Below are 22,375 nucleotides of genomic sequence, written 5' to 3'. Positions count from 1 at the left end.
CGAATTTGGACGCCGAGACATCAACGTGAGTTCATTATAATGCTCCTCATACAACTATAGCACGATTCTGGCTCCGAGACACCGACAACTGGAAGGGATGCAGGTGGTTCGCAGCTGTCAGTGTGCTTTCTATTACTACCACAGCTTGAGTGCAAGGATAGGAGAATGTCTCCCACACCGTAGTACTGCTCCCACCAGCCTGCGTCCATGGCGCGTTGCACGTTTCGAGCCATCGTTCACCTCGTTGACGGCCTTTGTAGAGACCACTATCTACCTAGCGTAGCAAAAATGGGGTTCACAAGCCGACACGTTCCCATTGATCGACGGTTGAATATCAGTGGTCACGTAGCCACTGCAATCGTAATTGACAATGTCGTTGGGTCGACATGTGAACACGACGCCGTTGTCTGCTGCGAAGCTCCATGTTCAACAGTGTACTGCGAACGGTGTGCTGCGAGACACACATGTTCGTGCGCTAGCATTGTGCTCTTTCGGCAGAGATGGCCCACATCACAATCTATCCAAATTTACAGAGCAGACAAGCCCCCGAAACTCACGTTCTGTGAAGAGTTGTGGAGGCCCAACCATTTAGCGCCTTGTGGTAATTCCACTCACTGTCCTTCTACCTCTTTCCGTAGATACTCTCGACAATACCACGAGCACATTCGACTACCTTCGACGTTTCCGAGATACTCTTTCGCAGGCTCTACGTAACAACAATCTTCCTTTTGTCATAGTCGCTTACCTACATGAAATTCCCCATTTACATCCCATTCCTCCCTAGGATGGTATCCAGCGTCATGGTGGGCACTGGTCATAATGTTTAGGCCTATCAGTGTACTCTTGACAGGGTCAGTAGCAGCCTAAAATCAGAAAGTGGTGTGGAATGATCAAGCGCCTGAATACGAACACCCAGGGCTTGAAATCCATCGTGAATTGAAATAAAAATGACTATTTATGACCGAACGTGGTTTTATTTTACGATATCATTTTCTGCGGGGTTATGGAAACGTCACATCATTACCATTGCTACGAAATGATGACAACGACACCAAATTAATGCAAGAGTTTGTAACGTAATTTTGGTTCAGTTACCACAAACAGATCACATACAGCGATACACAAACCTTATGGGATGCAGTTTTAGGGAAGCAGCCTACTCACGCCGTATAAAATTCACAGCAGTCTTTGCATTGTGTGCCACCAGTCCGATGTAACTAGCTCTGACGTCATAAATGTTGCGTAATACTTTAAAAATCCTTAAATAACCTGAAACTTTTCTAGCATGTCAGGAACAATACCAAACCAATGTGTGTTGAATATCAGTTCAATAACTTTAACCACTTTCGAAATTTGGACGTTTTTCTGTAAAAATCATTGGCGCAACAGAAAAGAGCTAGAAACTTCAAAATTTATATTTAGATTCCTTTTGCATAATAATTTAGTAGAAACAGTATTCTGGATTTCATAAATTAAAATTTTAGTTGAAATTCATGATTTTCTGTTTTTGTCTTAAAAATTAAGGAAGCAAGATAGATTAAGTAGGTGAATAAATAAAGCTAGGATGTTTAAATTTAAGTAGAAGGGAGATCCGCTATATTCATAAAGATGTGAGAAATTTCAACTGAATAACTGTAAAACTATAGCGATAGAGTATCTCCAAAAGGCAAGTTCAGAACTCGTCTACTGAGTGTAGTGTAATTAAAATAATTCTCTCGCCTAAAATATTGAACTTAGCCACGCCAAACTTTTATTATGATTACTTACCTGTGTACTGATTGCACATTTACATTGAGAGCTTCATTGGCCATCAGCAACGGAAGCAATGATTTATTTGATAACTTAAAGTGGTGCATTACTAGCCCAGCGGCTAGTCGGGACAGCGGATTTAATAGGCGTTCCCTTAGCCGTCCGCACCGCGGCTTTATATATAAGAACGCTGCGCGATAAAAAAAGGCCCCAGTTCTCTCCAGACGCTGCTCAGCGCACCACCTCTACCGGGAGTCGCGTCGCGTCGGTATCATTGCTATAAACAGCCTCGGATGCCGTAATAAGTTACTCGGGATGCATGTAGCCAAGAAATCATTTGCGAGTGAAGTGTTGATTCTGGGATGCTTTGATGATCTATCTTCAGTTCGCGTATGTCGTATTTTCACGTGCCGCCGCGGGACAGACATTCTACAATTATTTAGCGTGGCGTTTGATGAACATTATCATCAAATTATGGCGAGCATTTAATTTGAACAGTTATAGTTGCATCAGCGCTTTAGACTCTGAATGCTCTGGTAGTTGGATTGTGTGGATTCTTTTTTTGGTCTGTGACTTTCAGAATATAGTGAACCTTTTAGAGTGAATCGTTTTTGATTAAGAATCCCAGACAATCTCCTAATTCCTCAGAGCTATAAGCTGTAGCTATAAGTGTATTTCTCAGTTGAAGTGGGCACTAGGAATTGTAATTACAGGCTTCACGTTTTGCTAATCACTTTCTGGATGCCAATATTGTAATTAGAGAGCCAGTGTTGAGAACGGCAAACAACAGCATTAATTAAATCATAGGAACATTTCAGTAACAATAAATTCCATACGCCGCCCCACATTTGGTGCATGTGCAGGGATATGCATCTTTTCTACATTACATTCAATAACAATTATTTCCATACACCGCCCCACACAGTGTCAATTTAAAACGATAGCCAGTTAAAAGAAAAAGTTGGGAATGTATGAGGTGGACAAGTCGGTGGACGTGAGAATAATAGTCATATTCGATTTCCATGCTTCATAAAATAAAAAAGATTGTCTTTTCAGATAAACTGATTACACACTATGTGCTACTGATGTTTTATGCAATTTCTGGTAAATAGCCACAGATTCCCCTACCCACAGAACGCAAAACTGTCCCATATCTTTTACCACACGTACAAGTATCGATACACTTGAGGGTTATGAAAATTGTCAGTACTTCGGCAAATGTTCATTGAATGAAATTACGATATTTCTTACACTGTCACACAGAACATTCAACAATATGTTCACTTTTGACACAAATAAAATTACCCTAATCTCAAGGATGACATGATATGTATACTTAAATACGAGCAAAATAACACGTAACAAACAAACGCAAATTGATCTTAGTTTAATTTATGGGACATCTGGATAAAGTTCTAAAGCACCCGCTTAGTCTGAGCTGTCAATTGAAATATTACTATTGGTCTGCTCTCCTTTCTTTTTTTTCTACCAATAAATTTGCGATTCGGTAAAATGCTTTCATAAAAGTAAGTAATGACTTAGCTGTAACAGTTCTTCTTTCTTTCTTGCGCTACATATGGTGGCAGGGATGGCTCTAGTAAAGCTTTGCTTTTACAGGTAAATCCCCACCTCAACTGATGGCGAGGCAAAAGGGGTATCCAGTTGGAAATATCAGGAAAAACATTTTCTCTTGTAGCATCACCTGGTTGATATCCAGTGCAAACCTTCCTCTTAATAAAGAGCATGGAACTGGTTTTAGCTCCCGACGCATACAGACTGGTGTAACAAGTTTGCCGTTTATATCAGTGTATCTGTCTGTGGCATCACATCTCCCAAACGAAATATTTGTCTGTGGCATCGTAACTCCCAAACGTAAGTTCATATTTTAATGCTCTAGTATTTTTTCGATATAAGGTTTAATCTCGATGGTTCTCAGCTATTTGCCAGGAAAGTCAGTTCAGCCGTTCAAATGTCATCGGCTAAATTGAGTAAAAATGTTTTCCGCCAGTACTCTGTCTCAATGTACGCTACAGAATACATAAGCGCTACCTCAATTTACGCAGTACCAGATTGTAGAAATTAAGAAAATATAAGTATAAACTCAGGAGAACATATGATCATCTTTTACGGTAGACCAACAATGATAATGTTTGTGTCCTGAAGTCATCAGTTTCAGCACCGAGCAGAAAAATGGCGATTGTGACTCCACTGTAAAAGAAAAACATTTCCTCTCTACGAGTTTTTGTAGTTTGTAGCTATTTTTGAGGTGTGTAATTCAGTACTAAATCTAAAGATTTTGTCCTAATAGTTACAGCAGCTTATTGCAAGAGAGCACTACAGCAGTGCACTTGGTTCAGAATTATCGCAACTGCTTGTTGCTAAACTAGCTACATTTGTACTAAGACGTAATGAAAGGATATATGTGTGTGAAATGAAAAATAACAACGTAAATCCCATAAGTGAAAATGATTTCGCGTTGCAGTTTCACGCAGAAAGTATTTATTTGAATGTGGTGACAATGTGTCGATCATAGCGCGTTTACTAGTAAAGTGGTGTTGTTGTTGTTGTGGCCTTCAGTCCGAAGCCTCGTTTAATACATTTTATTCTATTCCATTTTAATCTATATTGTACAACCCTCTTCACCATCGAATAACTACTGCAACCTACATCCTTCCGAATCTGCTTACTGTGTTCATCTTTTATTCTCTTTCCTCGATTATGTACCCCCACACTTCTCTTCAGGTCTAAATTGGGGGTCCCTTGATGTCTCGGAATATGTTCTATCAATCAATCCCTTTTTCTAGTCAGGTTGTGCCACAAGTTTCTTTTCTCTGCAATTCAGTTCAGTACTTACTGATCAGTTACATGATCTACTCATGTAATCTTCAGCAATCTTCTGTAGCACAACATCTCAGAAGCTTTTATTTTCTTCTTGTCTAAACTGTTTATTGTCCATGTTTCACTTCCACACATTTCTAAACTCCATATAAATGCTTTCAAAAAGGACTTCCTGAGACTTCACTCTGTTTTCGGTGTTAAGAAATTTTCCTTCTTTTGAAATATGTTTCCTGTCATTGCCTGTCTACATTTTATATCCCCTCTACTTCGGTCGTCATTACATATTTTCCTGCGCAAACAGCAACACTAATCAAATTTAGTGTCTCGTTCCTTAATCTAATTCCTTAGGCAGCACCTGATTCAACTCAACTACATTCCTTTAACCTTGTCTGGGTTTCGAAAAAGACGGTCGTGTGAAACCCAGCTCACGCTATTCGTCCACGAGACTCAGAGCGCCTTAGACACGGGTTCACAGGTAATGCCGTGTTTCTTGACTTCCGCAAGGCGTTTGACACAGTTCCCCACAGTCGTTTAATGAACAAAGTAAGAGCATATGGACTATCAGATCAATTGTGTGATTGGATTGAGGAGTTCCTAGATAACAGAACGCAGCATGTCATTCTCAATGGAGAGAAGTCTTCCGAAGTAAGAGTGATTTCAGGTGTGCCGCAGGGAAGTGTCATAGGACCATTGCTATTCACAATATACATAAATGACCTGGTGGATGACATCGGAAGTTCACTGAGGCTTTTTGCAGATGATGCTGTGGTGTATCGAGAGGTTGCAACAATGGAAAATTGTACTGAAATGCAGGAGGATCTGCAGCGAATTGACGCATGGTGCACGGAATGGTAATTGAATCTCAATGTAGACAAGTGTAATGTGATGCGAATACATAGAAAGAAATATCCCTTATCATTTAGCTACAAAATAGCAGGTCAGCAACTGGAAGCAGTTAATTCCATAAATTATCTGGGAGTATGCATTAGGAGTGATTTAAAATGGAATGATCATATGAAGTTGATCGTCGGTAAGGCGGATGCCAGACTGAGATTCATTGCAAGAATCCTAAGGAAATGCAATCCGACAACAATGGAAGTAGGTTACAGTACGCTTGTTCGCCCACTGCTTGAATACTGCTCGGCAGTGTGGGATCCGCGCCAGATGGGGTTTATAGAAGAGATAGAGAAGATCCAACGGAGAGCAGCGCGCTTCGTTACAGGATCATTTAGTAATCGCGAAAGCATTACGGAGATGATAAATAAACTCCAGTGGAAGACTCTGCAGGAGAGACGCTCAGTAGCTCGGTACGGGCTTTTTTTAAAGTTTCGAGATCATACCTTCACCGAAGAGTCAAGCAGTATATTGCTCCCTCCTACGTATATCTCGCGAAGAGACCGAGATTAGAGCCCACACAGAAGCATACCGACAATCCATCTTTGCACGTACAATACGAGATTGGAATAGAAGGGAGAACCGATAGAGGTACTTAGGGTACCCTCCGCCACACACCGTCAGGTGGCTTGCGGAGTATGGATGTAGATGTAGATGTAGATGTTTTGCTTTCGTTGATGTTCGTCTTACATCCTCCTTTCAAGACACTGTCCATTCTGTTCAACTGCCCTTCCAAGCCCTTTGCTGTCTGTGACAGAATTATAGTTTCTGACAATATCAATAAAATTCCCCAACAGCCGTGTAATTAAGATGTTATCTCATTTTGACGACAACCAGTTTCGACATTCCACTAAGCTATCTTCAGGCCTCATATGCATCTCTAAAAATAAACGATAATTCCACACAGATATATATACACTCCTGGAAATGGAAAAAAGAACACATTGACACCCGTGTGTCAGACCCACCATACTTGCTCCGGACACTGCGAGAGGGCTGTACAAGCAATGATCACACGCACGGCACAGCGGACACACCAGGAACCACGGTGTTGGCCGTCGAATGGCGCTAGCTGCGCAGCACTTGTGCAACGCCGCCGTCAGTGTCAGCCAGTTTGCCGTGGCATTCGGAGCTCCATCGCAGTCTTTAACACTGGTAGCATGCCGCGACAGCGTGGACGTGAACCGTATGTGCAGTTGACGGACTTTGAGCGAGGGCGTATAGTGGGCATGCAGGAGGCCGGGTGGACGTACCGCCGAATTGCTCAACACGTGGGGCGTGAGTTCTCCACAGTACATCGATGTTGTCGCCAGTGGTCGGCGGAAGGTGCACGTGCCCGTCGACCTGGGACCGGACCGCAGTGACGCACGGATGCACGCCAAGACCGTAGGATCCTACGCAGTGCCGTAGGGGACCGCACCGCCACTTCCCAGCAAATTAGGGACACTGTTGCTCCTGGGGTATCGGCGAGGACCATTCGCAACCGTCTCCATGAAGCTGGGCTACGGTCCCGCACACCGTTAGGCCGTCTTCCGCTCACGCCCCAACATCGTGCAGCCCGCCTCCAGTGGTGTCGCGACAGGCGTGAATGGAGGGACGAATGGAGACGTGTCGTCTTCAGCGATGAGAGTCGCTTCTGCCTTGGTGCCAATGATGGTCGTATGCGTGTTTGGCGCTGTGCAGGTGAGCGCCACAATCAGGACTGCATACGACCGAGGCACACAGGGCCAACACCCGGCATCATGGTGTGGGGAGCGATCTCCTACACTGGCCGTACACCTCTGGTGATCGTCGAAGGGACACTGAATAGTGCACGGTACATCCAAACCGTCATCGAACCCATCGTTCTATCATTCCTAGACCGGCATGGGAACTTTCTGTTCCAACAGGACAATGCACGTCCGCATGTATCCCGTGCCACCCAATGTGCTCTAGAAGGTGTAAGCCAACTACCCTGGCCAGCAAGATCTCCGGATCTGTCCCCCACTGAGCATGTTTGGGACTGGATGAAGCGTCGTCTCATGCGGTCTGCACGTCCAGCACGAACGCTGGTCCAACTGAGGTGCCAGGTGGAAATGGCATGGCAAGCCGTTCCACAGGACTACATCCAGCATCTCTACGATCGTCTCCATGGGAGAATAACAGCCTGCAATGTTGCGAAAGGTGGATATACACTGTACTAGTGCCGACATTGTGCATGCTCTGTTGCCTGTGTCTATGTGCCAGTGGCTCTGTCAGTGTGATCATGTGATGTATCTGACCCCAGGAATGTGTCAATAAAGTTTCCCCTTCCTGGGACAATGAATTCACAGTGTTCTTATTTCAATTTCCAGGAGTGTATATATACACTCCTGGAAAGAGAAAAAAGAACACATTGACACCGGTGTGTCAGACCCACCATACTTGCTCCGGACACTGCGAGAGGGCTGTACAAGCAAAGATCACACGCACGGCACAGCGGACACACCAGGAACCGCGGTGTTGGCCGTCGAATGGCGCTAGCTGCGCAGCATTTGTGCACCGCCGCCGTCAGTGTCAGCCAGTTTGCCGTGGCATACACGGCTCCATCGCAGTCTTTAACACTGGTAGCATGCCGCGACAGCGTGGACGTGAACCGTATATGCAGTTGACGGACTTTGAGCGAGGGCGTATAGTGGGCATGCGGGAGGCCGGGTGGACGTACCGCCGAATTGCTCAACACGTGGGGCGTCAGGTCTCCACAGTACATCGACGTTGTCGCCAGTGGTCGGCGGAAGGTGCACATGCCCGTCGACCTGGGACAGGACCGCAGCGACGCACGGATGCACGCCAAGACCGTAGGATCCTACGCAGTGCCGTAGGGGACCGCACCGCCACTTCCCAGCAAATTAGGGACACTGTTGCTCCTGGGGTATCGGCGAGGACCATTAGCAACCGTCTCCATGAAGCTGAGCTACGGTCCCGCACACCGTTAGGCCGTCTTCCGCTCACGCCCCAACATCGTGCAGCCCGCCTCCAGTAGTGTCGAGACAGGCGTGAATGGAGGGACGAATGGAGACGTGTCGTCTTCAGCGATGAGAGTCGCTTCTGCCTTGGTGCCAATGATGGTCGTATGCGTGTTTGGCGCCGTGCAGGTGAGCGCCACAATCAGGACTGCATACGACCGAGGCACTCAGGGCCAACACCCGGTATCATGGTGTGGGGAGCGATCTACTACACTGGCTGTACACCTCTGGTGATCGTCGAGGGGACACTGAATAGTGCACGGTACATTCAAACCGTCATCGAACCCATCGTTCTACCATTCCTAGACCGGCAAGGGAACTTGCTGTTCCAACAGGACAATGCACGTCCGCATGTATCCCGTGCCACCCAACGTGCTCTAGAAGGTGTAAGTCAACTACCCTGGCCAGCAAGATCTCCGGATCTGTCCCCCATTGAGCATGTTTGCGACTGGATGAAGCGTCGTCTCACGCGGTCTGCACGTCCATCACGAACGCTGGTCCAACTGAGGCACCAGGTGGAAATGGCATGACAACCCGTTCCACAGGACTGCATCCAGCATCTCTACGATCGTCTCCATGGGAGAATAGCAGCCTGCATTGCTGCGAAAGGTGGATATACACTGTACTAGTGCCGACATTGTGCATGCTCTGTTGCCTGTGTCTATGTGCTTGTGGTTCTGTCAGTGTGAGCATGTGATGTATCTGACCCCAGGAATGTGTCAATAAAGTTTCCCCTTCCTTAGACAATGAATTCACGGTGTTCTTATTTCAATTTCCAGGAGTGTATATATATACCTAGATATCATGAATTCAAACCGTGTGTCAAGTGCTTCAGTCGAAGGCTTGGTAGCAGCTACCAAGTCTTCGAATGCAGCACTTGTCACACGGTTTAAATTCACCAAATCCAGGGTATATGGTATTGTATGGCATTATTATTATTATTAGTAAGAGACGCACACGGGGCCTGAAGATGGCATAGTGGAATGCCGAAACTGATTGTCGCCAAAATAAAGTAAAATAATATCTTAGTTACACGGCTGTTGGAGAATTTCATTAATATTGATAATTACTTGACCAGCTGAAGTCGTCTGTCCATGATGGATCAACAGAGACTGAATTACAGTGTCCTCGTCAAAGTACAAAGTTTATATTTATTCTCACTGAAACTTTAATTCCTAGTCCAAATTTTTCTTTGGTTTCCTTTAACGTTTGCTCAATGTACAGATCGACTAACATCGAAGAAAGGCTACAATCCTGTCTCACTCCCGTCTCTGTCACTGCTTCCCTTTCATATCCCTCGCCTCTTAAAACGTAAGTTCGTACGTAATTATGTAAAAATATGGTATAAAATAAATGGGTTGCTCTATTCTTTAACAATGTTAAGCATATTAAAGATGGATTAGTTTTCATGTTTTGTATAATAAGTAATTATAACTTCGCTAGCTATTTTGAGGTATGGATGCAGGCCGTCCAAAACTGACACCAAACGGAAGAGGTTTAAATCCCAGTAACGATGGAAGTATGTTGTTCTAGAAAGGATAGCTGCTGTTAACTTCTGATTACTTTTTTATTTTTTTTAATTTATGTAACGATTCCCCGACGCAACGACGCTCGAATCAAAATATTACTACTTATATTAAACTTAAAGGGCTAATACAAATTATTGAGTATATTTAGAGGTTTTTTTGTCTCAGGGTTTATCTTTTGGAATTTTTTATTTAAGTTTTCTAATCTTTTTCTGAGACAGCACTGTCCATCGTTTCAGACGAAAAGAAGAAGTATGTTTGGATGGATGGATGGATGTGAGCACATGTTTCTGGGGTCACTGTAGGAATATCCAAACAAATATTGCTAATGCCAATTTGACTTTGAGCAATATGCCTTTTTTATTGTGGGTGCATTGTTGCCTCATCCGTTCATGTTTTTGTTGTTAGTAGTGCATAGCAGGAATTGGCGTACATCACGGTAACGTAAATCGAATAACCCACTCCTATCATCAGATATACAACGCTGAAGATCTGCTTGGCGGCGTCGCACTAGCTTGTAAACAATAGTTGATCGTCTCTGTCTACAAATTATTGGCCCGATGCAAGTGCAAGAGAACTGGTCACAGCCTTTTTGTTGGCTACTGTAAGGGATTTTGGAAAGGAGATGGGGGCTATAGACCTTGACTGTTTTTCATCTAGGTATTCATTACAGTCAGAAATTCAAGCCTCCAGTAACGAGGTAGGCGAATAAGGTAGAAAAGGGAACAGATGGAATGAAAGTTGGATCAAAGGCAACTTCAGAATTGGGCTAAGCCTGACGATGGGAGATAGGTTAGTCACTGTTTGGACCGGTATCATGAAACGATACTGGGCGTCTCTCACCACTGTCGATGGTAATTGGATGTCAGGATAACTTCCTGCGTTTCGCCTGACACGAACCCCATCGAAAATGCTTGGCACCAGCTGAAACGTGCAGTGTGTCTTTGCAGAAACCTTACTCATTCATTGGATCTAGAAGGTCCACGTTGAAGTTTGGGTTATGTATGAGCAGCAACGTATCAACCACTGGTGAACAGTGTTCTAAGGTGTTTCCAAGCCTATTACAATGAACGAGCTGGAGATATTCGATACTGATTGTTGCCAGCAACAGATTTTGATTTCACAAATTAGCAAAGATGGCGCACTTTCGAACAAACTGCCTTGCTGTTGGTTATTGGTTCGTTTTTGTTTCAGAATAAACCTATTCTTTTAGTTTCATGTAGTTTCCCTACTCTTTTTAAAGTTCACACACTTCATTATGTAGGAGGAACAAAGTTCTTTTGAGTTGTTTATGTACTTTGTATCTTTATACGTTCTCCATGAGAAGCTTCTCCTTTATAGAGCCTATCAACGTTTCGTCTGTAGGTCAGCTGCGGTAATAGTGGACGGGCTTGTGGACCTCAAAAGGATACTACTTGACAGAAAACGAGGTTTGCATGTAATGGGTAGATATTGGGAAACCACTCTTTTCTCAGGAATGTTTTTACACTAGAATTAACATTTCCTAACAAGTATGTGTTACTTTTGATGTGGGATAAGACGGCATTATGTGCGATACAAATAACTCAATCGTTGGGTGAAGAAGTTTTATTTGGCTCATCAGTTGCCAGAAATATCCAGTCTAATTTCGTAGATTAGCATGGAAAAATAGATACTCCCGCACTAAGACACTCTGCTTCAAAGCCTGATATAATGCAATTCATCGTCTGGTGGAAACCACGAATCGCATGGGTAGTAAATGTACTCCTCACTAAAGTACCTGAGTAAAAGTAGCGTACCAATGTTCTCTCAGTGTTTCAGATGTCTGGAAGAGGTAACTAATACCCAGTACAGAGTCTGAGATTTTCATTGATATTGTTGGCATATTATTGTTTTCTTTTTAAATTTTAGTATGTGTTGGTTAAAAATACGAGTTATAAAACGTAGTATGAAACTGGATAACTTGCTGACTGATTCATAAGTTTGTGACAACAGCGTGCTCTCTTCCCTGTCTGTCACAAAGTTTGAATAACACACGATGTTTTATAATACAAACCCATGATTATCTTGGACTGCGCACGAAACTTTCATTCTCCCTCTCTACTGTTACACCCGCCACACTTGGTTGACCGGTACTTTTCTGTTTACAGGACAACCAGTGGCCACAAAATTGTCGATGCCAACCCAATATGCTCTGTTTAAATGTCTGTTCTTTTCCATGATTCCTGCTGAATGCGCTCTGCAGTGTTTTAAGAGATAAACATCTCGCAAATTCCAACACCGAAAAATTCCTTTTCAGGCTTCTCGGCATTTCGTCAACGCACTGCACTCGTAACGCCTATTTGTGAACACAATGCAAACTGGGTGAGTTTACAGTTTCTATTCATGCATCAGTCATATTTGTGTATCTAGCGCTTAGGAAGATACAGAACTTTCAAAATGAAAGTATTATTTATAGTAGATCTGCACTGTAACTCTGGTTTGCTGCCATTATTGATGGAGGCTACATGTACGTGCATTACACGTGAGATGGTAACAATGCCATTCATTTTCCTAATGGCAAAACTAGTATGCAGATTTTTTGGAAACTTTGTATTCCTCCCGTAACTTTGAAGAACTGACTAACAGAAAGTAAGCGGATACAAGTAATTTACTTGTGCAAACCATTATGTATAAGAGGCCCAGATCGCAAAAATTTTCTTCATCCTTTGGAAACTAAAAACGATTTCCGTAGCTTACTGAGGTAGCTTTGTGCCAGCACACATACATGCAGAAACAAGTGTAGGAATTTAATCTGTAGAAACAAATCTCATTAATTAAACTTGATATATTTGTGATTGGTTTTGGTAAAATACTTTGTTTCTATGTCTGACATACAGCTGCTCAGAAAATTGTGTTAAATACGTCACGAATTTGGTTTTTCTAATTCGACTGCACTTGTAAACGAGTGTCTAACAGATTGAACTAATTATCTTGCTTAGAGGACATTGTGTAAAATGTAAGTTTTGTTACCTGTTCATTTCTCATATAGTTCTAGTGAAGAGATGTGTAAATAAGAGCGTAGAAGTTTTGTTTAATTACCTTGCTTCTGTAGTTTGCTTTTCTTCTCTTTTTCGTTCTTATTTTGTTTGTATGAAGACAGACCTATAATTATTTTTATTTTAAGAAATAAGTGAAATATTTCACCAAATGACAAACCTTGTGACAAATGTTTTTTCTGTGTACGGATAACTCACAAATTGGGCAAATTTGTGATAAAGCTATAACTGTGTATTATAGACGAACACAAGATTTTTCTTTGTGACATACGAATTTAACTACTTTCCCTGTTTTAGGCTTCAGCTCACAATATTGTCCTAAGAGAGGGGATAAATTTGTGACAACTAATGTTGCATATTCCAAATACCTCGTTTCGATACACATCAAAATAAAGGATAAAGATTCTGAAATCGCACACAACTGGAATGTAAATGTCGCGGTACTTATTTATATTGGGTTTTGTAATAAAAAGTGCTAAAAGGGCCACAAAGTTGCCTAGTTTTAAGGTACCTGTAAGTATTTTAGCCATGGAGAACAATGAGATTTTTTTTGGAAATAGCAGCAACTATTTCAATTACATTCTTCTTCATGCCATCAACTTTATCTCAGAGTACCACTCACAACAAATGTCCTCAATTATATGCTGGATGCCATGTAATCTCTGCATTCCCCTACAGTTCTTGCTCTCCACACAACCTTATGGGAAAGTGGACGTTATTCTCTGCTATGTAGCCCATGTCCTATAATCCTGTTTATCGTTACCATCGCTTACCACGTATTCCTTTCCTCGTCGATTCCCAGGGAACTTAATTTCTGATTCGTTTAATTCTCAGCGTCCGTCTGTGGCCCCACATCTGAAGCGCTTCGATTCTCTGTTTCCCGGTTCCCCACACTCCATGATTCGCTTCTATGCAATGCAGTGCTTCAGACGTACAGCATCATAAATTTCTTCCTCAAGTTCAGGTCAGTGACTCTCCGCACTGGATTTGCTTCAGCGTGTAACGCTCTATTTACCTTTTTAGTCAGCTTCTAAGATCCTCCTTGCTTCTGTCATGAGGCAATTTGATTCACTGTGTCTACAACGTGGTCTGAAGTTTTCATGTTGACCTTACCGATAATCTGCAGCTCCTCAAGATTTCTTGCTCTCATTAGTTTCTTCTCAGCCCATATTCTATGCTCATTAGTCTGTTCACTCTATTCAGTGGGTTCTATAATTCTTTTACGTTACTACTGAGGACAGCTGAGTCACGAATTGATCTTAGTATACTTGTAATTTGTAAAACTGTTCACTGCCTTGTGTTTACAATGTTCTCGTCTGTGGAGTTGGCGTAATCTGAAGGAGAGAAGAATGGACTTAAAGCTTTTCTGAGGTCCTTATTCATACAAACCAAACTGTCAAAGAGAAGAATTAAGTTCGTAGTACTCCAGCATAAAGTTTAAAAAAAATGATGAGTGAAACAAAATCCGTCGTGTGATTCCATGGAACGAAATTAAGGCGATAGAGAAACTGTTCTTCACCAACCAGCAAAAAAAAAAAAAAAAAAAAAAAAAAGCGTGCAGCTTTCAAACTTCCTGGCAGATTAAAACAGTACGGAACCGTGTTCGAGTACCGGTATGGCACACAGTTTTAACCATACATACTGTTTATTATACAGGGCTGCTATAAACGATTTACTCGTTTTCGAAGCTCAGCATTTTCCGACGTGTTACAGGTGCAGATGTCATTGATGCATGAATATAGCCGTAAACTCACCAGATTGCATTTTGCTCTCTACAAATATTCTATGAGTGCACTTCTGACCATACAACACATCTTCAAGAGGCAGTTAAGTTTGTTCCTTGCCTTACGTGGCGCATCCTGTCAATGGTCATCACAGCAGAATTGATGCGTTCTCTGAGCTGCTGCAGTGTTCTTGTCAGTGGGGCTGCGTTAGTTTCTTCCTAAACGAATCCCCACAGTGAGAAGTCACAAGGAGTTAATTCAGGGGGAACCAAAAGAACACAGCGACATCATCTTCAGCACTACGCCAAATCGAGTGGTGCGGAAGTTCCTCAGTTACATTGAGACAAAACCCGATGCCACAATGTAGGAGTGACCCGTCTTGCTGGAAGATGAAGCTCTCGTAATATGCAGTCAGCTACAGAAAAAACCTCAACAGCACCATGTCAAGATCAGATGTACCCGTCAAGGTCTTCACACATGGCCCATTCAACTTCGATTGTGACATTCAATTGAAAACCTTAACTTTCGACGAATCTCGTTCAAGCGCCACAATTTCATGAGGATTTTCTGCACCCCACACTCTCGTATTGTGGCGATTAACGTTTCCAGATAAATGGAAGGTTCCTTCGTGACGGAATATCAGCTTGCAGGCGAAATGTCCATCCTTTAGTACTTCCGCCATTGTGAATACAGACGCAGAATCATCTTTTTTCATTGTGGTTATTTTACATAACTCCTTCTGAATGCACGCTGGACTGTTGTAACAGATAAATACCTCGTATATTCCAACACACAAAAACTATTATCCTCTTTCGTCACCATTTTGTCATGGTATTGCACTCGTGACGCCTACTGGTGGACATAAATCAATATATCTGAGTTTGCGGTTCTTTTGAAGCATCGGTCATATTTGTAAATGTAATACAGGGTGTACAAAAAGTCCGGGTACACTTTCAATTATTTATTGCACAAGAATTAAACTTTGTACAGATGTCATACATATTGTAGTTTGGAGAGAAACTCTGAATGTCTTTTACAAACATTCGATATGCGAATCGTGAGTGACCCGACACACGTCAATACGGTAATCGAATTCTTGCCATACCCGTCCCAGGGTGGCATCGTCGACTGTGGCAGTCGCTTCCCGTATTCTCTCGCGGGGTTCAGCTACATCACGCGGTAGATCTTTAATGTGTCCCCACAGAAAAATAGTCACGTGGAGTGAGATCTGGTGACCAGGGAGGCCATTTCATGAAACAGCTCGCTCTGCACCTGAACTCGCTGTGTTTGCGACTAGTGCTGAGTATCGGCAATTTACCAAACTATCCTGTGGCGGAATACATGAAAAAAAAAACTTTCAGGGTTTCTTTTCAAAATGGTATATGTGTGATATCTGTACAATGTTTGGTTCTTATGCAATAAATAATTGAAAGTGTTCTCGAACTTTATGTACACGCTGTAATTTGGTAAATATACAGGGTGTTACAAAAAGGTATGGCCAAATTTTCAGGAAACATTCCTCACACACAAATAAAGAAAATATGTTATGTGGACATGTGTCCGGAAAAACTTAATTTCCATGTTAGAGCTCATTTTAGTTTCGTCCACCTACGCTCAATGGAGCACGTTATCAAGATTTCATACGGGATACTCTACATGTGCTGCTAGAACATGTGCCTTTACAAGTACGACTCAACATGTGGTTCATGCGCGATGGAGCTCCTGCACATTTCAGTCGAAGTGTTCGTACGCTTCTCAACAACAGATTCGATGACCGATGGATTGGTAGAGGCGGATCAATTCCTGACCTCCACGCTCTCCTGACCTCAACCCTCTTGACTTTCATTTATGGGGGCATTTGAAAGCTCTTGTCTACGCAACCCTGGTACCAAATGTACAGACTCTTCGTGCTCGTATTGTGGACGGCTGTGATACAATACGCCATTTTCCATGGCTGCATCAGCGCATCTGGGATTCCATGCGACGGAGGGTGGATGCATGTGTCCTCGCTAACGGAGGACATTTTGAACATTTCCTGTGACAAAGTGTTTGAAGTCTGTACCAAATGTACAGACTCTTCGTGCTCGTATTGTGGACGGCTGTGATACAATACGCCATTTTCCAGGGCTGCATCAGCGCATCTGGGATTCCATGCGACGGAGGGTGGATGCATGTGTCTTCGCTAACGGAGGACATTTTGAACATTTCCTGTGACAAAGTGTTTGAAGTCACATTGGTACGTTCTGTTGTTGTGTGTTTCCATTCCATGATTAATGTGATTTGAAGAGAAGTAATAAAATGAGCTCTAACATGGAAAGTAAGTGTTTCCGGACACGTGTCCACATAACACATTTTCTTTCTTTGTGTGTGAGGAATGTTTCTTGAAAGTTAGGCCGTACCTTTTTATAACACCCTGTAGACGTCTGAAAACGAGTGAATTATTTATAGTAGTGTACTAGTTGTTAATAAACTTTAGTAGTTTTTAAACGTTGTGTTAACACACTTGTTTGTCCATCAATATTTAAATTTTGTATGGTTTACCTAAAACAGTTCCAGCGAATCTGAGTTGTTTCCTTTGCGTAGGCCGTATCAAGTGTCTTCCAGATCCTTGTCCTTTTTATAAGGACCAAACTGCTGAGGTCATCGGTCCCTACACTTTCACAATACTTGAATTAACTTATACTATGAACCAAAGACTCACCCCAGCCCGAGGGATGACTCGAACTTCCTGCTGCTGGGCCCGTACAATCCGTGACAGGGCGCCTCGAACCACGCGGCCACATCACGGGGCCCTTCATTTCTTCTCGCAACATTTTGGTCAAATGGACTCATTAACATATGAAATTTTGCTTTTCTGGCTAGTTACAATGTCAATGATTACACAGTGATCTCTTTCTCTAGCAAATACCATTGAATTGTGACCTGAAGAAGAATTGTGGACTGTTTATGACTTATTGGCATTGTTTTGGTCTTGAATTTGCAGCTGGAAGAAGTGAACTGACATGGTGTTGAGAATATGTAATGCGACGATACATTGCTGTTCTAAATGGTTCAAATGGCTCTGAGCACTATGGGACTTTACAGCTGAGGTCATGAGTCCCCTAGAACATAGAACTACTTAAACCTAACTAACCTAACACACATCCACGCCCGAGGCAAAATTTGAACCTGCGTAGCGGTCGCACGGTTCCAGACTGAAGCGCCTAGAACCGCTCCGCTACAACGGTCGGCAAATTGCTGTTCTGATTCAGGGTGAATTCATAATGTGGTACCGGCTCTGTGACAATAAATCAAATACCGAATGTATGTCACTTTGATTAGCAGTCAAAAACTATTGATTAGTGAGCCTGCCTCAATTACTGTTACTGTTGTGAACCAGATATTTCTGCAGTATAGCGAAAATCCAAAGGAAGTTTCTTATTACAAGTATTACCAGTTTATATGATCGGCGATTTAGATGTAAAACAATTAATGAAGTATAGTCAGCTCTGGAACGTCTGGTATACAGGGTGAGTCAGTAGGAAAGGTACACCCTTTGAGGAGTGATAGTATTAGTTTTTCTGGAGAAACAACTTCATATGGACGTATGCCCTTTTCCAAATGGTTTCCGAGATACACCACATTTAATGCGACTTCTGTACGTTTTTCTTGAATAACTCGAAAACCATTTCCTCCAGCAAAAACGTATTGCAGAAGAATATTAAACTATATTAAATTTCCTACAACGGTCCTATTCATATTTTTCTCTAGAACTAATTATTTGTGCGAAGAGAGCGCGAGAATGTTGAAAAACTCGCTCGACCTGCATGGGGAGTAGCTTACGTAGTTTTCGTAGGCCAATTTGAGGTAACATATTGAGGTAGCAAGGTGAGACGAACAGTATAATACGGGACACTTGTGGTCAATGAAGTCTGGAAACTACCTCAAATTGGCCTACAAAAGCTACGTAAGCTACAGCGCATGCGCGTCGAGCGAGTTTTTCAACACTCTTGTGCTCCCTTCGCACAAACCATTAGTTATAGAGGAAAAAAAAATGAATAGGAACTTTTTTGTAGGAAATTTAAAACAGTTTAATTTTGTACTGCGACACGTTTTTGGTGGAGTGCGCAGTTTTCGAGTTATTCAAGAAAAACGTACAAAATTATATTAAATTTGTTCGATCTCGGAAACCATTTAGAATAGGGCATACGTCCATATGAAGTTTTGGGTTTAGAATCACCCCTAAAAACATGTACCTATCCTCCTGACTCACCATGTATAATTGCTACCGATCGTATGTTATATGTACCTTCGCGCACGCTTTTAAGGAACATTCTCGAAGGCTCTTAAGATGTCGCAGCAGTAAACACATGTATGCAAAGAAACAGTGACGCGGCTGCCTGGTTTCTGCCGTGTGTGGCCCACCTGATGGGCGTATCCGGCAAGGTGTTACGCAGAATGCTCGGCTGTTGGCAATGAGGCAGGTCCGTGGCGGGGCCGTGGGCGAGTATAAAAGGCGGCGAGAGACTGGTCCCGGCACAGTAGCCGCCAGTCGCTGACACCACCACACCCCACAACATGTACAAGCTGGTGAGTGCCTCCAGAGATTGCTACCCAGTAGGCACCAGTTAATACTACGACAGTCTCCATACACAATTAAACTATATATCGCAGTAGCGATCTGAGCGTACAGTCATTAGTTGGCTCGCGGCTCAGCAACCGGTATGCGGATCTAGCACGCGTTTGGTTTCAGTCCTGCCTACAGAAGAAATCCGCCAAGTTACTCCTAATTGTTTATAGAATGAGACGGACTATCTCAATAACGTATTTGGTGTTTCTGTTCTTTCTCATACTAATTTTATTTAGTAGACATTTGCTGTCCGCTGTGGACGAATTAGAATACTGCAACATTGGAAACTGAAGGTAATTTATAATGTACTAGTCTAGCTCCCGCTAATTGGCTCGCGTATACTGTACCGTCTGCACAGAATCTGTTTTGTTTTGTTTAATCGAATTTTTATGTTATCTACAAATTGCAGCATCTTCTAAACTGTTCACGCTATTGAAGCCATAGGAGCCTGGTCTTTTCCGAATGTACTTCTGATCGAAAAGCGGTTCTTATAGCTAGAGTCACACGTCTCTGTTAGACCTTTATTTTGAGTTCTTATGGTGAAATTCTGATAAAAGCTTTCATTTCCTAACGCGTATTTCTTCTGATATCAAATACCATTTTCATAGATTTACCTTTAAATATGTTTTAAATAATTAAGTATTTTCATAAAAAATTTCATCCCCTGTTTCACCCACTTTAACTGTTGAATTCCTACAAACACTAAAACATGTATTTGCAATTTAAATTTTTGATAGATGAAGCTTTAAAATGCTTTAGCAGCATTTTAATAATACTTTATTTTCAAAATAAACATTCACGTGGCTATTTTAACCCCTTAGTGGTTGACTTTCCAAAAATGATGCAGCATGTATTTTTTTTATTTCCTACCAAGAAACCAAATACCACTTTTCGTAATTCTAGCTATTTACTTAATACTGACGTGTTTTCAAAATTCTTTCATCTCCTTAGGGTTGGAAATTCGAACAATCCCTTCTTAAACAATGCCTACAGTATAAGATCAACACCCTCTCCAAATATCAAGTTTCTGTCCTTAGTCGTTAAAAATTTTCATCCCCACTCCTCTCTGTTAATGGTTGAATTTCCAAAAGATACTGACACATGTATTTTTTATTTGTAATCGATAAATCAAATACCAATTTCCATAGATGCAGCTTAGAAAATGCTTTAGTAGTTCTTTAAAAATGATTTGTTTTAAGAAAAGCTTTCTCCCACTATTTCACCCCTATAGAGGTTAAATTTCCAAAAATGTTGAAACACGCATTGCTTTGTTTCTGGCCGAGAAACGAAATACCAGTTTTCGTTGTTCTAACTTCAAACTGCATTAACAGCGAAATATTTTCAAAAAATATTCCAACCCGTTAGTAGTGGACTTTCGTCCATTAAAAATAATCATAATATTCTGTTGATATTGTAACGCATTCTTTGTCATCGCAGATCGTCCTCGCCGCCGTGCTGGCCGTCGCCGCCGCTGCCCCCGGCTTCCTGGGCGCGCCTGCTGTCGCCTACACCGCCCCCGCGGTGGCCGCCGCCCCCGTGGCCTACGCCGCCCCCGCTGTCGTCAAGGCCGCCGTCGCCGCCCCCGCTGTGGCCTACGCCGCCCCCGCTGTAGCCTACGCCGCCCCCGCCTACCACGCCCCCGTAGCCTACGCCGCAGCTCCCGCCGTCGTCAAGACGCACTACTTCTAGAATACGCACTTCATAAAAAGCCAGCTATTTATTTACCCACTGTTTCGCTGACATGTGCGCAGCAATGGTGCAAATAAAATGACTTTTCATGATAAATTGATGTTTGTGTTTATTTATTCTTATTCCAAGATGCTCATATTATCTGGATATGTCCTAGTAAGATTTCTATTTCATCTCAGAATAAAACTTACAAAATGCTCTAGCTTACAAGTGACAACACACACACAGACTCTTTACGGAAATATCTCTCACAAGACTGTGTTTAACTTTTTGTTACTTGAATTGAGGAGATTTCAAAGATTAAAATCCGTTACTCATGCTTCTGAAGCTCCTCCTCTTTGACAAGGAATTTTTGCTAGTACCAGTATAGACAATAATACATTTATTATGTGCTTCACAGTGATTAAAAATAAAATCAGTGCAAATTGCGTTACTATCCCTCTGACGAATTCCTCATTCTCTTTGTCACGTTTCTGGTACCTTACAAGAAGCACGGGCAGTTTTCCATTACAACTAGTTATGAACGCCAGGAAAATTCATAGAATGAGTGAATGACCCACCTATGTCTGTACTACCTTCACGTACACTGCGTGATCAAAAGTATCTGGACACCACCAAAAACATACGTTTTTCATATTAGGAGCATTGTGCTGCCTCCTACTGCCAGGTACTCAACATCAGCGACCTTTGTAGTTATTAGACATCGTGAGTAAGCAGAATGGGGTACTCCCTGGAACTCACAGACTTTGAGCGTGTTCATGTGATTGGGTGTCACTTTTGTCATACGTCTGTACCCGAGATTTCCACACTCTTAAACATCCCTCCGTCCACTGTTTCCGATGTGACAGTGGAATAGAAACGTAAAGGGACATGTACAGCATGAAAGTGTACAGGCCGACCTCGTCTGTAAACTGACAGAGACTGTCGATAGTTGAAGAGGGTATAATGTGTAATGGGCAGACATCTATCCAGACCATAACACTGGAATTCCAGACTGCAACAAGATCACTGTAAGTACGAGGGTCAGTCAAAAAGTAATGCCTCCTATTTTTTTTTTCTACGTTTAATTGTCAGGAAATTTAAATGCAATTACATAGGTTGAAAACCACAACATTGAGGATCATTTTGTCATTTTTCAATGTAATTTCCGCCCATCTCTACAGTTTTGGTCCATCTTTGAACAAGGGCATGTATCCCAGCACGGTAAAAATCACAGCTCTGCTTCCTAAGCCATTGACGCACGGATGTTTTGACGGCCTCCTCATCTTCAAAATGAATCCCACGATGAGCTTCTTTTAGTGGCCCGAACAGATGGAAGTCTGATGGTGCCAGGTCAGGGCTGTAT

At 42.4% G+C, this 22,375-nt stretch overlaps 2 protein-coding genes across 2 annotated transcripts in view; both read left to right on the top strand.

Moving 5' to 3' along the window:
* The window catches only part of LOC126354552 (cuticle protein 16.5-like), a 42,604-nt gene extending 21,478 nt beyond the window's left edge, over positions 1-21,126 (top strand). Inside the window, exon 2 of the mRNA XM_050004294.1 lies at positions 20,779-21,126. Within this exon, the coding sequence (XP_049860251.1) occupies positions 20,779-21,030 (252 nt within the window). The 3' untranslated portion in view covers positions 21,031-21,126. The remainder of the gene's footprint in view (positions 1-20,778) is intronic.
* Positions 19,233-22,375, top strand: part of LOC126354549 (cuticle protein 16.5-like) — a 29,505-nt gene continuing 26,362 nt past the window's right edge. Inside the window, exon 1 of the mRNA XM_050004290.1 lies at positions 19,233-19,301. Coding sequence (XP_049860247.1) covers positions 19,290-19,301 — 12 coding nt within the window. The 5' untranslated portion in view covers positions 19,233-19,289. The remainder of the gene's footprint in view (positions 19,302-22,375) is intronic.

The sequence above is a fragment of the Schistocerca gregaria genome, chromosome 3 (assembly GCF_023897955.1).
Source record: "Schistocerca gregaria isolate iqSchGreg1 chromosome 3, iqSchGreg1.2, whole genome shotgun sequence".
Taxonomy (NCBI): domain Eukaryota; kingdom Metazoa; phylum Arthropoda; class Insecta; order Orthoptera; family Acrididae; genus Schistocerca; species Schistocerca gregaria.
The sequence above is the reverse complement of the archived record's forward strand: the minus strand, read 5'-3'. Positions and strand labels throughout refer to the sequence as shown.